This window comes from Myotis brandtii, unplaced genomic scaffold, assembly GCF_000412655.1.
Source record: "Myotis brandtii unplaced genomic scaffold, ASM41265v1 scaffold53, whole genome shotgun sequence".
NCBI lineage: Eukaryota > Metazoa > Chordata > Mammalia > Chiroptera > Vespertilionidae > Myotis > Myotis brandtii.
Genome location: NW_005369942.1, coordinates 7,295,744 through 7,308,892, shown reverse-complemented (window position 1 = coordinate 7,308,892; position 13,149 = coordinate 7,295,744). Strand labels below are relative to the sequence as shown.

Sequence of the window (13,149 nt, the reverse complement as noted above, 5' to 3'; positions counted from 1 at the left end):
TGTTTGTTGATTTGTTGATGATAGCCATTCTGACAGGTGTGAGATGGTACCGCATTGTCGTTTTGATTTGCATCTCTCAGATAAGTAGTGACTTTGAGCATGTTTTCATATGTCTCTTGGCCTTCCTTCTATCTTCATATGTTTATTAATCTCCTACTATATGCCAGACACTGCTAGGTCCTGGAACTGGGATGGTAAGATGATAATAGTGTGTCTGCATGCCTGGTTCTTACAAATAATTGGTAGGGCAGACATTGAAACAAACCCACAGTAAGTACTTAAACACAGATTATGATAAGTATTCTTGAAGGAAAAGAACAGGCCCTAACCATTTTTGGTTCAGTGGCTGGTCCCGGGTTTGATTCTGGTCAAGGGCGTGTACCTCATTTACAGGCCCGATCCTCAACTTTGGTCAGGGGAAATATCTTCAGGTGAGGATTAACAACAACAAAACAAATAGGATGCTTTTGGATTGGGTTGTCAAGCAGTGCCTATGAGAAAGCCAAAATTATAGTCAGTTCTGAAGTATGAGTAAGAGTAAACCATGCACAGAGGAGGTAAACAATATTCTAGGAAGAGGGAAGAGTGTCAGGTTTCTGAGATGAGAAAGGGTGTCGTATAAGGAATTGAAAAACAAGTCAGTGTTTTTATTTTTGTTTTGTTGTGTTTTTTTAAAATATATTTTTATTTCAGAGAGGAAGGAGAGAGAAAGAAACATCAGTGATGTGAGAGAATCATTGATTGGCTGCCTTCTGCACGCCCCACACTGGGGATTGATCCTGCAACCCAGGCATATGCCCTGACCAGGATTTGAACCATGACCTCCTGGTTCATAGGCCGACGCTCAACTGCTGAGCTATGCCAGCCTGGTCAAGTTAGTGTGTTTATAGTATTATGTAAGAGGACAGTTATGGATATATAGCCTGATCATACAAGGCTTTGTTGGCCATGTTAGTTTTTGAATTTTACCTCAAGTTTAAAACCAGTATTTTAAATGATTTTACAGAGACAACAGGACATAATTTTATTTTTAAAAGATATCTCTGGTTAGTATAGTAGAGAATGAATTAGATGGGGACAAGAGTGGCAGAAGAAATCCAATTGAGAGGCTATTAAAGTAATGGATGTTGGTAATTTAAGGTAAATTGGTGGCAGAGGAAAAATAGAAATGTGAAGACCTGGATCTGAACCCTGATGAATGATCATTTAGAAGTGGTTTCAGAAAGTGTTGTATAAGCAAAAAACTGGCTTCAAGATGAGAGAATAATCAGATGTGTCAGAAAATAGAGTTAGATGTAAACGAAAAGAATGCCAAATTGATAGGATAGTTTGATATCAATCATTTGACTTTGCAACTCCCACCCCCAAACAACAACAACAACAAAAAACATAAAAAAATAACCACCTGTTGCTGAATTCAAAAGCAATATTGAACTGCACCAAAGAGTGAGTATAGGCTTTCTCTTTCTCTTTTGGGCTTGTCCTTACTGCTAAAGACCAAAAAAAAAAAAAAAAAAAAAAAAAAGGCCTGCTAAAGGCCTGTAAAAAAGCATCTTCTTAAAAATAATTAAAAATCTTCAAGGTAAGTTATTAAAGTCTTAGAGAACTGGAATATTAAAACTAGTTTTGCTTTTGAAAAAATCAGCTGTGCTAAAGCCACCTAAAGCAGCGGTTCTCAACCTGTGGGTTGCGACCCCTTTGGCGGTCGAATGACCCTTTCACAGGGGTCGCCTAAGACCATCCTGCATATCAGATATTTACATTATGATTCATAACAGTAGCAACATTACAGTTATGAAGTAGCAACGAAAATAATTTTATGGTTGGGTCACAACATGAGAAATTGTATTTAAAGGGCCAGAAGGTTGAGAACCACTGACCTAAAGTATAGGGGTAAAAGACAAACATAGGGCCTAACCACAGCTGGGGTTTCCAACCAAAGTCCTTTCCCCAGTAAATTGGTACCCACAAGAAATATACCCTCAGTGAGAGAGAGCTTAACTTGCTTTCTCACCTATTCCTCTGCAGTGGTCGGCAAACTGCGGCTCGCGAGCCACATGGGGCACTTTGACCCCTTGAGTGTGGCTCTTCCACAAAATACCACGTGCGGGCGCACGTACAGTGCTATTGAAACTTGTGGCCCATGCGCAGAAGTCGGTTTTCGGCCTGGGCTAGTCTATTTTGAAGAAGTGGCGTTAGAAGAGGTGGGAGGTGCCGGTCGGTCCGGCGATGGGAGACACGGCGCAGGCGTACCTTAATTAATAACAATGTACCTACCTATATAGTTTAAGTTTAAAAAATTTGGCTCTCAAAAGAAATTTTAATCGTTGTACTGTTGATATTTGGCTCTGTTGACTAATGAGTTTGCCGACCACTGTTCTATTGGGATGGTATCCACAGATTACCTTAAGATGGGGGAAATGTGTAGCTAGCGATGAACATTACTTTGAATAAAGCACTTTTTATGTTTCTCTTAAAATTATCATGTTTTCTTTGATTACAAAATCCTCATTATTAACTGGTACACCTAGTACAGCAGTCAGAAATAAAAGGGAGATTTACTTTCAAAGATAGAAGAGTGACTGGACAGCTCACTAACTGATGACTTACCATCAGCAACAGTTGAATGCAAGAATGGAAAGATAGTATTAATACACCAAGGAAAAATTGCTATAAGCCTATACAGACAGCCATTTATTTATTAAAAAAAAAAAAGTTCCGTCATTTCGATGTATGTACATATGTGCTTTATGTTTTTTATTATTTATTTACCACAAGTAAAGGTCAGGGATTATTATCTCACAATTTTTTTTATTGTTTTACTTCATTACTGCTGTGTATGTGTTCCATGTGAGTGAAGTAGGTGCTTATATATAGGTGGGTTCTGACTTACTGCAAAAATCAAAATTGTGTTACCTCGCGCCATAGGAACGGATCTCTGACATACTGTAATTGTATGCCTTGGAAAGAAAGCTTTCAAGTATGAGGATAATATATGAGCAATTGCAACCAGCAGAACCTCATCAAAGGAAATTGCAGAGGTATTATAAAAAGGAGCAGATGCCAAAGATGCATAAAGGACTGCAAAGCAAATGATAAATATGAAAATAAATCTAAATATATGTTATCTATATTAAACTAAGTCTTGTAGATTTAATATAACTAAGTTATTAATGAGAGCAATAAATGATAGTATTCAAAGGTTTTTAGTCTGTAAAGAAGATTGATTATAGTTAGAGTATTCATGTTGCCATTTGAAGGATAGCCATATGAAAAATAAAATTAGCCCTGGCTGGTTGCTCAGTGTTTAGAGTGTCAGACCACAGACAAAGGGTTGAGGGTTCAATTTCCAATCCTGGGCATGTTTCTGGGTTGCACGTTCCATCCCTGGCCCTGGTCAGGATGTCTGTGGGCAGCAACCAATTGATGTGTCTTTCACATTGATGTTTCTCTCTCTCCCCTTCCTCTCTTCCACTCTTTCTGGAAATCAATGGAAAAAATACCCTTGGGTGAGGATTTAAAATAAAATAGAATTAGAGGAAATAACCTTGAAACTAGGATAAAGGGAAAATGGAACAAGACAAAGTATGAAATGGGGGCAGGCCTCCAGCACAAATGTGGTAGAATTAAACTCAAATATTTAAGTAAGAGCCCTGACCGGTTTGGCTCAGTGGTTAGAGCGTTGGATCAAGGACTGGAAGGTCTTGAATTCGATTCCAGTCAAGGGCATGTACCTTGGTTGCAGGCTCGATCCCCAGTGTGGGACATGCGGGAGGCAGCTGATCGATGTTTCTAACTCTCTATCCTTCTCCCTCCTCTCTGTAAAAAATCAATTAAAATATATTTTAAGAAAATAACTAGAAGAAAATAAATATTGTCAAATTGTATGTAAATACAGCCAAATTATGTTATTTACATATACCACATTTAAAAAAATAAAAAGCAAAAAGTTGAAAAGTTTGGGAAAATACATATCATAAAGCAGTAACCAACCAAAATGAATCTACAGGTTCAATGTAACCTGTCAATATCCTAACTGGCATCTTTGCAGAAATTGACAAATTGACCTGAAATTCATTTGGAAAATCAAGAAGGGACCCAAAATAGTAAAAACTCTCTTGAAAAAGAACAAAGTTGAGGTATTTATACACAGTCCTTACTTGTACTAGTATAAGGATAGACATACAGATCAGTGAAAGAGAATTGAGAGTCTACACATAAACCCCTATGTCTGTGATAAATTGACTTCAGCAAAAGTGCTTAACCATTCAGTAGGGAAAAAGTAGTCTTGAGACAAGTACATATCTACATACCAAAGAATAAGTTAGATGACATGGTTATTTACCATGTGCAAAAATCAACTCTAAATTAACAACTAAATATAAGAACAAACACTCTCTTTGCAAGAAAACGTGGAAGAACATTTTTTTAAATTGATTTTTTACAGAGAAGAAGGGAGAGGGATAGAGAGTTAGAAACATCGATCAGCTGCCTCCTGCACACCCCCTACTGAGGATGTGCCCAAGGTACATGCCTTTGACTGGAATCGAACCTGGGACTCTTCAGTCCACAGGCCTATGCTCTATCCACTGAGCCAGACTGGTTAGGGCTGGAAGAACATCTTTATGAATTCATATTTGACAGTGGTTTGTTGTATGACAGTAATAGCATAAGCAACAAAAGAAAAATATCAAAACTTAAATTTTGTGCTTTAAAGGACACCACAAAGACAGTGAAAGGACAAAACATAATACCATTTAGTTTACCACCCCCTAAAATTAAATACTGAGGTGTAAATCTAAGAAAATATGTACAAGATTCATGTGAGGAATATAACTTTGATGAAATTAAAGGAGAACTATTTCATTTAGGAATGCTCAGTATTGCCAGTTCTGCCCAATTTGTTCTTTAGATTCAATGCAGTCTCAATCAAAATTCCAAGAATTAATTTTGTGAATATCTACCAATTGATTCCAGAAATTATATTTAGAGACACACAGGACCCAGAATAGCTAACTCATTATTAACAGAGAACTGATACTCCCCAGTTTCAAGAGTTACTGTAAAGCTATCGTGATCAACACAGTGTGGTACTGTTGAAAAAATAGAGTCAGGGGTCCTCAAACTTTTTAAACAGGGGGCCAGTTCACTGTCCCTCAGACCGTTGGAGGGCCGGACTATAGTTTAAAAAAAAACTATGAACAAATTCCTATGCACACTGCACATATCTTATTTTGAAGTAAAAAAACAAAATGGGAACAAATACAATATTTGTATTTGCATGTGGCCCGCGGGCCGTAGTTTGAGGACCCCTGATAATAGACAAATAGGTCAATGGAACAAAATAGAGAGCCTGGAATATAATGAACTGATCTTTGGCAAAGGAGCGAAGGTAATACAATAGAGAAAATATTCTTTTCAACAAGGTGATGGAATAACTGTACATCCACATGGGAAGAAATGAATCTAGACACAGATCTTATAATTTTTACAAAAATTAACTCAAAATGGACCACACACCTAAATGGATGACATACACAAAACTATAAAATTATTAGAAGATAACATTGGGGAAAATCTTGATGATCTTGAGTTGGGCAGTGACTTTCTAGATAAGACATCAAAAGCACAATCCATGAGAAGAAATTGGTGTTTGATTTCATTAAACTAAAAACTGTTCTTTGAATGATACTGTCAAGAATGAGAAGACAAGCCTCAGTATGGCAGAAAGATTTCTGGTAAAATTATTATCCAAAATATACAGAGAACTCTTAAAATTTAACCTGATTAAAAATGGGCCAAAGCCCTGGCCAGGTGTGTTTCTTGGAATGTTGTCCTGTATACAAAAAAAAAAAAAAAAAATGCTGGTTCGATATTCTGGTGAGGGCATATACCTAGGTTGTGGGTTAGATCCCCACTCCGGCGCCTATGGGAAGCAGCCAATCGATGTTTCTCTCACATCTTTTTTTCTCTCTCCCTCTCCCTTCCTCTCTGCCCCCCTCTTCCTCTTTCTCTCCCTCTCCCTTTCCCTTCCTCTCCCTTCTTTCTCTAAAAAATAAAATAAAGGGCCAAAGACCTGAAAAAGACAAAGATGACAGTTATGCATATGAAAAGATACTCCATATGCCATCAGGGAAATGTAAAATAAAACAACATACTGCTACAGACAGAATGGCCAACATCGAACACTGACAACACCAAATACTGGGGAGGATGTGGAGTAACAGGAACTTTCATTTATTGGTAGTGGAAATGCAAAATGGTAGAGCCACCTAGGAAGACTGGCAGTTTCTTACAAAAACTAAGCATATTCCTTGTCATACAATCTAGCAATCACCTATGTTGGTACTTACCCAAAAGAACTGAAAAGTTATATCCATAAGATGTTGATAATGGGGAGACCATGTGTGTGGGAGAGTGTAGAGTATATAGTGACTGCGTACTTTTTGTATAATTTTACTGTAAAACTAAAACTGCTTTAAAAAGCATCTATTTAAAAAATTAGGAGAACGTATTCACAAATAATATTTAATAAAGGAGTCTTACAACTCAAAAGGCAACCCAATTTAAAAAGTCACTCCAAGAGGTACCATTTCATATCTTCTATAATGAGAACACAGTTGTCTCTAGGAATTAGGGGCACTCATCCCTGCACAGTTGAAAATCCATGTGTAAAATTAACTACAGTCCCTCAGTATTCACAGAGGATTTGTTCTAGGATACAAATTGTATGATATTCAAGTCCCTAATACAAAATGGCATAGGCCCGGCTGGGTTGGTTCAGTGGTTGAGCATCAACCTGTGAACCAGGAGGTCATGGTTTGATTTCTGGTCAGGGCACATGCCAAGGTTTCAGGCTCCATCCCCAGTGTGGGTCATGCAGGAGTCAGCTGATCAATGATTCTCTCATCATTGATGTTTCTCTTTCTCCCTCTATCTTCCTCTCTGAAACCAATAAAAATGTATTAAAATAAAATGTTATAGGAAAGTGCCTACATTTGGTCCCCCACATCCACAGATTCCAAACTGTGGATTGAAAATACTATATTTGATCCGCAGATGGATGAATTCACAAATGTGAAACCTCGGTATACAAAGGGCTGACTGCATATTACTTATTGAAAAAAAATTCAGGTATAAGTGGACCTGCCCAGTTCAAACTTATGTCATTCAAGGGTCAACTATAATAAAAACAATACACACAATTGTTGGTGAGATGAGAAGTAGTAATCCTCATAGAATACTGGTGAGAATATAAAATGGTCCAGTTGCTTTGGAATGCAGTCTGGCAGTTCTCAAAAGGTTAAACAGTTATCACACAACCCAGGAATTCCACTTTTAGGTATATGACCAAGAGAAATGACAACATATGTCCATATAAAACTTGTACACAAATGTTTTTAAGTTAAACTTTTTTTTTAAAATATATTTTATTGATTTTTCACAGAGAGGAAGGGAGAGAGATAGAAAGTTAGAAACATCGATCAGCTGCCTCCTGCACATCTCCCACTGGGGATGTGCCCGCAACCCAGGTACATGCCCTTGACCGGAATCGAACCTGGGACCCCTCAGTCCGTAGGCCGACGCTCTATCCACTGAGCCAAACCGGTTTCGGCAAGTTAAACTTTTATTGTTGAAAGTATTACATATGTCCTCTTTTTCACCTCATTGACCCCTTTTAGCCAGCCCTTGTCCCTCGCTCCATTGGTTATGCATATATGCGTACAAATTCTTTGGTTGATCTCTTCCCACCCACCCACCTCCGCCTTCCCTCTGAGATTCCATGTTTCTATGTCTCTGGATCTGTTTTGTTCATCAGTTTATTTTGTTCATTAGATTCCACATATGAGTGAGATCATGTGATACTTGTGTTTCTCTGATTGGCTTATTTTGCTTACCATAATGTTCTCCAAGTCCCTCCATGCTGTCTCAAAGGGTAAGAGATCCTTCTTTTTTACTGCTGCATAGCATTCTATGGTGTAAATGTACTACCTTACAAGTACAGTCAGGTCCTTGCCTGTATTTGTGGCAGATGGTAAGAGGAACTTTAATTTTTGTGAAGTCTTTGGTATATAGCTGAAAATGGTGTTCAAGTTCAGCAGGAGATGCCACATTTTCATAGAGACAGTGGCATCCTACTGACTTGGCAAGAGGAGAGAACCCTAAATTTCCCCTCACTCCACCACTTGAGCCATTCTTCTTTTCACTAGAGAAGAACACCAAGTGAGAACCCTTTTGGCAAAGCTTGGACCTATTCCTGACCAAGAGTCAACTCATGTGCAAGTTGCACTAAATGCAATTCTGGACCAAAAAGTAACTTCTCTGAACCTAGGGTGGGGATCATTCTTGTCTTCTCTACTTCATAGGGTTGTAAAGGATTTTGAAAACTAAAATACTGGGCATGTGTGAGGCTATATGGTTAGGTGGGACCAGGAATAGTGAATGATACAAATGGAGGTGAACCCAGGAATATAAAGAATGCAGCAGCTCAGGCTTACATAGAAATTCTGACTGCATTAACAAAGTTCAGTCTGTGGAATTCTTTCCTGGTGCCAGCATCAGACATTTCCATCATTAGTCCTTGTGTTACGTATTTTTTTAAAATGTGGTTTTATTGATTTTAGTGAGAGAGGAAGAGAGAAGGAGAGAGAGTCATGGATGAGAGAGAAACATTGATTGACTGTGTCTTGCACACCCTCTACTGGGGATGGAGCCTGCAGCCCAGGCATATGCCCTGACCTGGAATGGAACTACCACCCTCTCGGTGCACAGGATGCCTGCTCAACCAACTAAACCACACTGGCCAGGGCTGTGTTATATATTTTCAAATGCAAAATTTTTAATTCTGTCTCCTAATACCTTACTCTGAAAGACTTCCTCAGATTACTTTCTGCTCACGGGTAACATGAGACTCAATGTAGTCACTCTCTCTTTATAAATTGTTTAGATTTGACTTCTTGCTGAATAGACAAGTGAATCAGGAGACCTGATTTCAGGATGTACCTCACTATTTTTATTTTTTATATATTTTTATTGATTTCAGAGAGGAAGGGAGAGGGAGGGAGGGAGGGAGGGAGGGAGAGAGAGAGAGAGAAAGAGAGAGAGCGAAACATTAATGTTGGGAGAGAATCATTGATCAGCTGACTCCTGCATGCCCCACACTGGGGATCAAGTCCCAACCCGGGCATGTGCTCTGACCGGGAATTGAACTGTGACCTCCTGGTTCATGGGTTGACCTGAGCCATGCTGGCTGGGCTGTACCTCACTATTTAAATTCCAGCCATAGTCTTTTGCATAAGCCAGTCCCTTATTTAATCTATTCCCCCCCTCGCTGTGCAACTCACTTCATTGCCTGCATCCTATAGGCAAAGGCCAGGCAATGGTTCAAGGCCATAGTTTGCTCTGGCATGGGGCACCATGGGAGAGACCTAGGTGGATGGGCCTGGTGTAAATCCAAACCCATGCAGAGGTCCTTATTTTAACACACATACTTAAATACGGTAGCTATATACTAAACTAACTCCTTGCCAGAGATTCATTTAATAACATGCTGAGTGCTTGCTGTGTGCCAGACCATAGTGGGAGCTGGGAATGTGGTAGTGAATATGATTGACTGTTGAAAATATAACCTCCAAGTAATTCATAATGGTGATGTTGGTGGGAGTGAGGTGGATGGATAGAGATAATTAAACCAGAAAATCTAGGCAATAGATAACTACCATTATTGACCATGGAATTTAGTTATGAACCTCTTTTTAAACAGGAAAGAAGAAACTTATTTTATGGCCCAGGCTATGGTGTATTGTAGTGGAAGATTTTATCTACACTTGGAAATAATTTGTAATTTGCAGTTACTGGTGTAATGTTCTGCAAATGTCAGTCCAGATTGTTTGATGATGGTGTTCAAATCTTACAGACTTTTTGTCTGAATTACTGAAAGAGGATGTTAAAATCCTCAATTGTGGTTGAAATTTATTCTTTTAGAGCTGTCAGTTTTGCTTCATGAAATTTGCAGTACTTATATGTATATTAGATGTAATATGTTTCTTTTATGAGATGTAATATGCATACATACACTTATATACATATATAGTTATGTATTCTTGATGAATTGACTCTTATCAGGAAATGTGCCTCTTAATTTTTTATAATGCTCTGTCTTAAAGTCACCCTGTCAGTTTTCTTTCATATCCTTAGTTTCAGTCTGTTATTGCCTTTATTTTAAAGGAGAGTTACTTAGAGACATTGTACAATTGGGTCTTAATTAAGTTTTAATGTTTTTTGTGACCTCTGGGGTTATTCAAGCACTTTATAATATTTCATTTTTCTTTTTTGACTTCTTATTTATGCCTTTTAAACATTTTAAAAGTGTTTATAGCTAATAGTATGCCTCCTTAATTTTTCAAAATCTATTTAGAGCCATTATTCTACTACTACTTTTTACATCTCACTTGACATTTAATACTTTTTGGCTTACAAATATGTAATTTATAATTATAAAAATATAATTCCATTACCTTTGTGCTATTGTTGTCATATCCTTTTACATATATTATAAATTGTATCTTAAAATATTATTTTGCTTCAAACTAACAGGTTTTCTTAAGGAAATTGTAAAAAACAAAAATCAGCCTTTTATATTTACCTCTTTTATTCATTTCTATCTGATATAATTTCCCTCTTAGCCTGAATAGCATTGTTTAGCATTTCTTATACTGTAGGTCTGTTGACAACAAGTCATCTCAGCTTTGATTTACCTGATAATGTGTTTATTTTACTCTGATTTTTGAATGATGTCTTTACTAGATAGGGACTCTAGATTGATAGTTTTTCCTTTTGCCATTTTAAAGATGATATTCCATTGTCTTCTGACATTTACTGTTTCTAATAAGAAGTCAACCATTATTTATATGGTTATTTCCTTGTATGTAATGTGTCTCCTACCACACTGCTTTCAAGTTTTCCACTTTACGATTAATTTTCAGCAGTTTAACTATGATGTGTCTCAGAGTGATGTTCTTTGAGTTTACCCATTTTATAGTTAACTGAAATTCTTGGACCAATAATTTATTTTTCTTCAAAATTGGAAAATTTCAGTTATTTCTTTCTTACTCTTTAAAAAATTTCTAAAAAATGTTTTTTATTGATTTCAGAGAGAGGAAGGGAAGAGAGAGATAGAAACATCAATGAGAGGCTGCCTCCTGCATGCTCCCTACAGGGGATCAAGCCCACATCTTGGGCCTGTGACCTGACCAGGAATGTAACTGTGACCGCCTGGTTCATAGGTCGGCTCTCAACCACTGAGCCACACTGGCTGGGCTTTTTATTTTTATTTTTTTTAAATTTTAGGACTTTAGTTAAACTATTTGATGGTTTCACAGACCCCTGAGATTTTTTCTGTTTTCTTACATTTTTTTCCTCTGTTTTATAGATTGGATTATGTCTATAGCTCTACCTTCAATTTCACTAACATTTGTCTACCATCTTCACTCAATTTTTAAGCTCATCCAAATACAAACTTTTTGGTTCTACAATTTTTTTTTTGTAGATTCCTTTTTTTCTGCTGACATTTCCTACCTGTTCATTCATAAAGACCATAGTTTTCTTTAGTTTGTCAAACATAAATATATATTTTATATAAATATATAACAACTAGAGGCCCAGTGAACGAATTTGTGCATGGGTGGGGCCCCCCCGCCTGGCTGGCAATCAGGGCCAATTGGCTGGGGGGAGGGACTGCGGGAGGTTGGCCGGCCACAGGAGGTTGGCTGTGGGAGTGCACTGACACCAGGGGGCAGCTCCTGCTTTGAGCATCTGCCCCCTGGTGGTCAGTGCATGTCATAGCAACTGTTGGAACAGTCGCTTAGGCTTTTATATATATAGATTTTAGCCCCGGCCGGTATGGCTCAGTTGGTTGAGTGTTGTCCTATGCACTGAAAGATTACCAGTTTGATTGCTGGTCAGCACACATGCCCCGGTTGTGGGCTCAATAGGGGGCATGTAGGAGGCAGCCATTTGCTGTTTCTCACATCAGTGTTTCTCCTCCTCTCTCTCCCTCCCTATCTCTCTAAAAAGTCAATTTAAAAAACATATTAAAACTTGTTTTTGAGTCCTTGTCTTAAAATCCAATGTTTGAAACATCTGAAAAATAGTTTCTATTGACTGCCTTTTTTCTTGACAATGAGATATATTTTCCTGTTTCTTTTCACAACTAAACTGGATATTGTAGCCATCTTATATAATAAAGAGGTAATATGCAAATTGACAATCACAAGATGGCGGCGCCCACATCGGGGGTGGAGCTGGTTGCTCCGCGCGCCTGCTGCTGGAGTCCCCTTAGCTCTGCCGGGGGCCTCAGGTCCTCCTGCACCCCCTACTGACTGAGGCTCAGGCAAAGCCTCGGATGGTGGCTGCCGGAAGTGGCAGCAACAGAGGTGTGATGGGGGCATCGCCTTCCCCTGATCGCCGGGTCACCTCCCACCTCTGAGGGCTCCCGGACTGTGAGAGGGGGCAGGCTGGGCTGAGGGACATCCCCTTCCAGTGCATGAATTTTCATGCACCAGGCCTCTAGTTATACTATAGAGATTATAGCTTATGTCATCTTCCTCTGAGGAATGTTTTAAAATGCCGGGCACATGGGTTGAAAATTGCAGCTCTACATATGTGTAGGTCAGGGAAGGAAACATCATAGTTAGAAAGGGGAAGTTTTAGGAGCCCCAAAGGCAGGGATTCTTCTTTTGAGGTAAACTCAGATCTACTGACCCATTTTGCTGCTAACTTTATAAAAAGGGTTCGGAACTGAAACTTCAGGTCCATCTAGATTTATCCTTCTTCACAAGTTTTCCATTGGTAGAGAATAAAGTGAAAACTTTTCGATCTGGTAGTAAAGATCTAACAGCTTTCTCTGATTTGTCAGGCCTTTTTGCCATTGGTTTCTAAAAACATTTTCTCATTCACTAGATTACTTTCTAATAAATGATTGCTTATTTTAAGCTTCTCATCTTTTCTCACATTACCTAATTTAGAATGCTTTTCTCTTTCTCTAAATTCTCATTCTTCAAGAGCTTGGTTGGCAAACTCATTAGCCAACAGAGTAAAATATCAACAGTACAACGATTGAAATTTCTTTTGAGAGCCAAATTTTTTAAA

At 38.3% G+C, this 13,149-nt stretch overlaps 1 protein-coding gene across 12 annotated transcripts in view; it reads left to right on the top strand.

The window, feature by feature from the left end:
- LARP1B (La ribonucleoprotein domain family, member 1B) overlaps positions 1-13,149 on the top strand; it is a 91,175-nt gene that overhangs the window by 50,384 nt on the left and 27,642 nt on the right. The window contains exon 12 of one of the 12 annotated variants that reach the window (XM_014548988.1): positions 6,067-6,210. The exons of the other annotated variants lie outside the window; for them this stretch is intronic. Coding sequence (XP_014404474.1) covers positions 6,067-6,192 — 126 coding nt within the window. The 3' untranslated portion in view covers positions 6,193-6,210. Of the gene's footprint in view, positions 1-6,066; positions 6,211-13,149 lie in introns of those variants that run through there. 12 annotated transcript variants of the gene reach the window in all.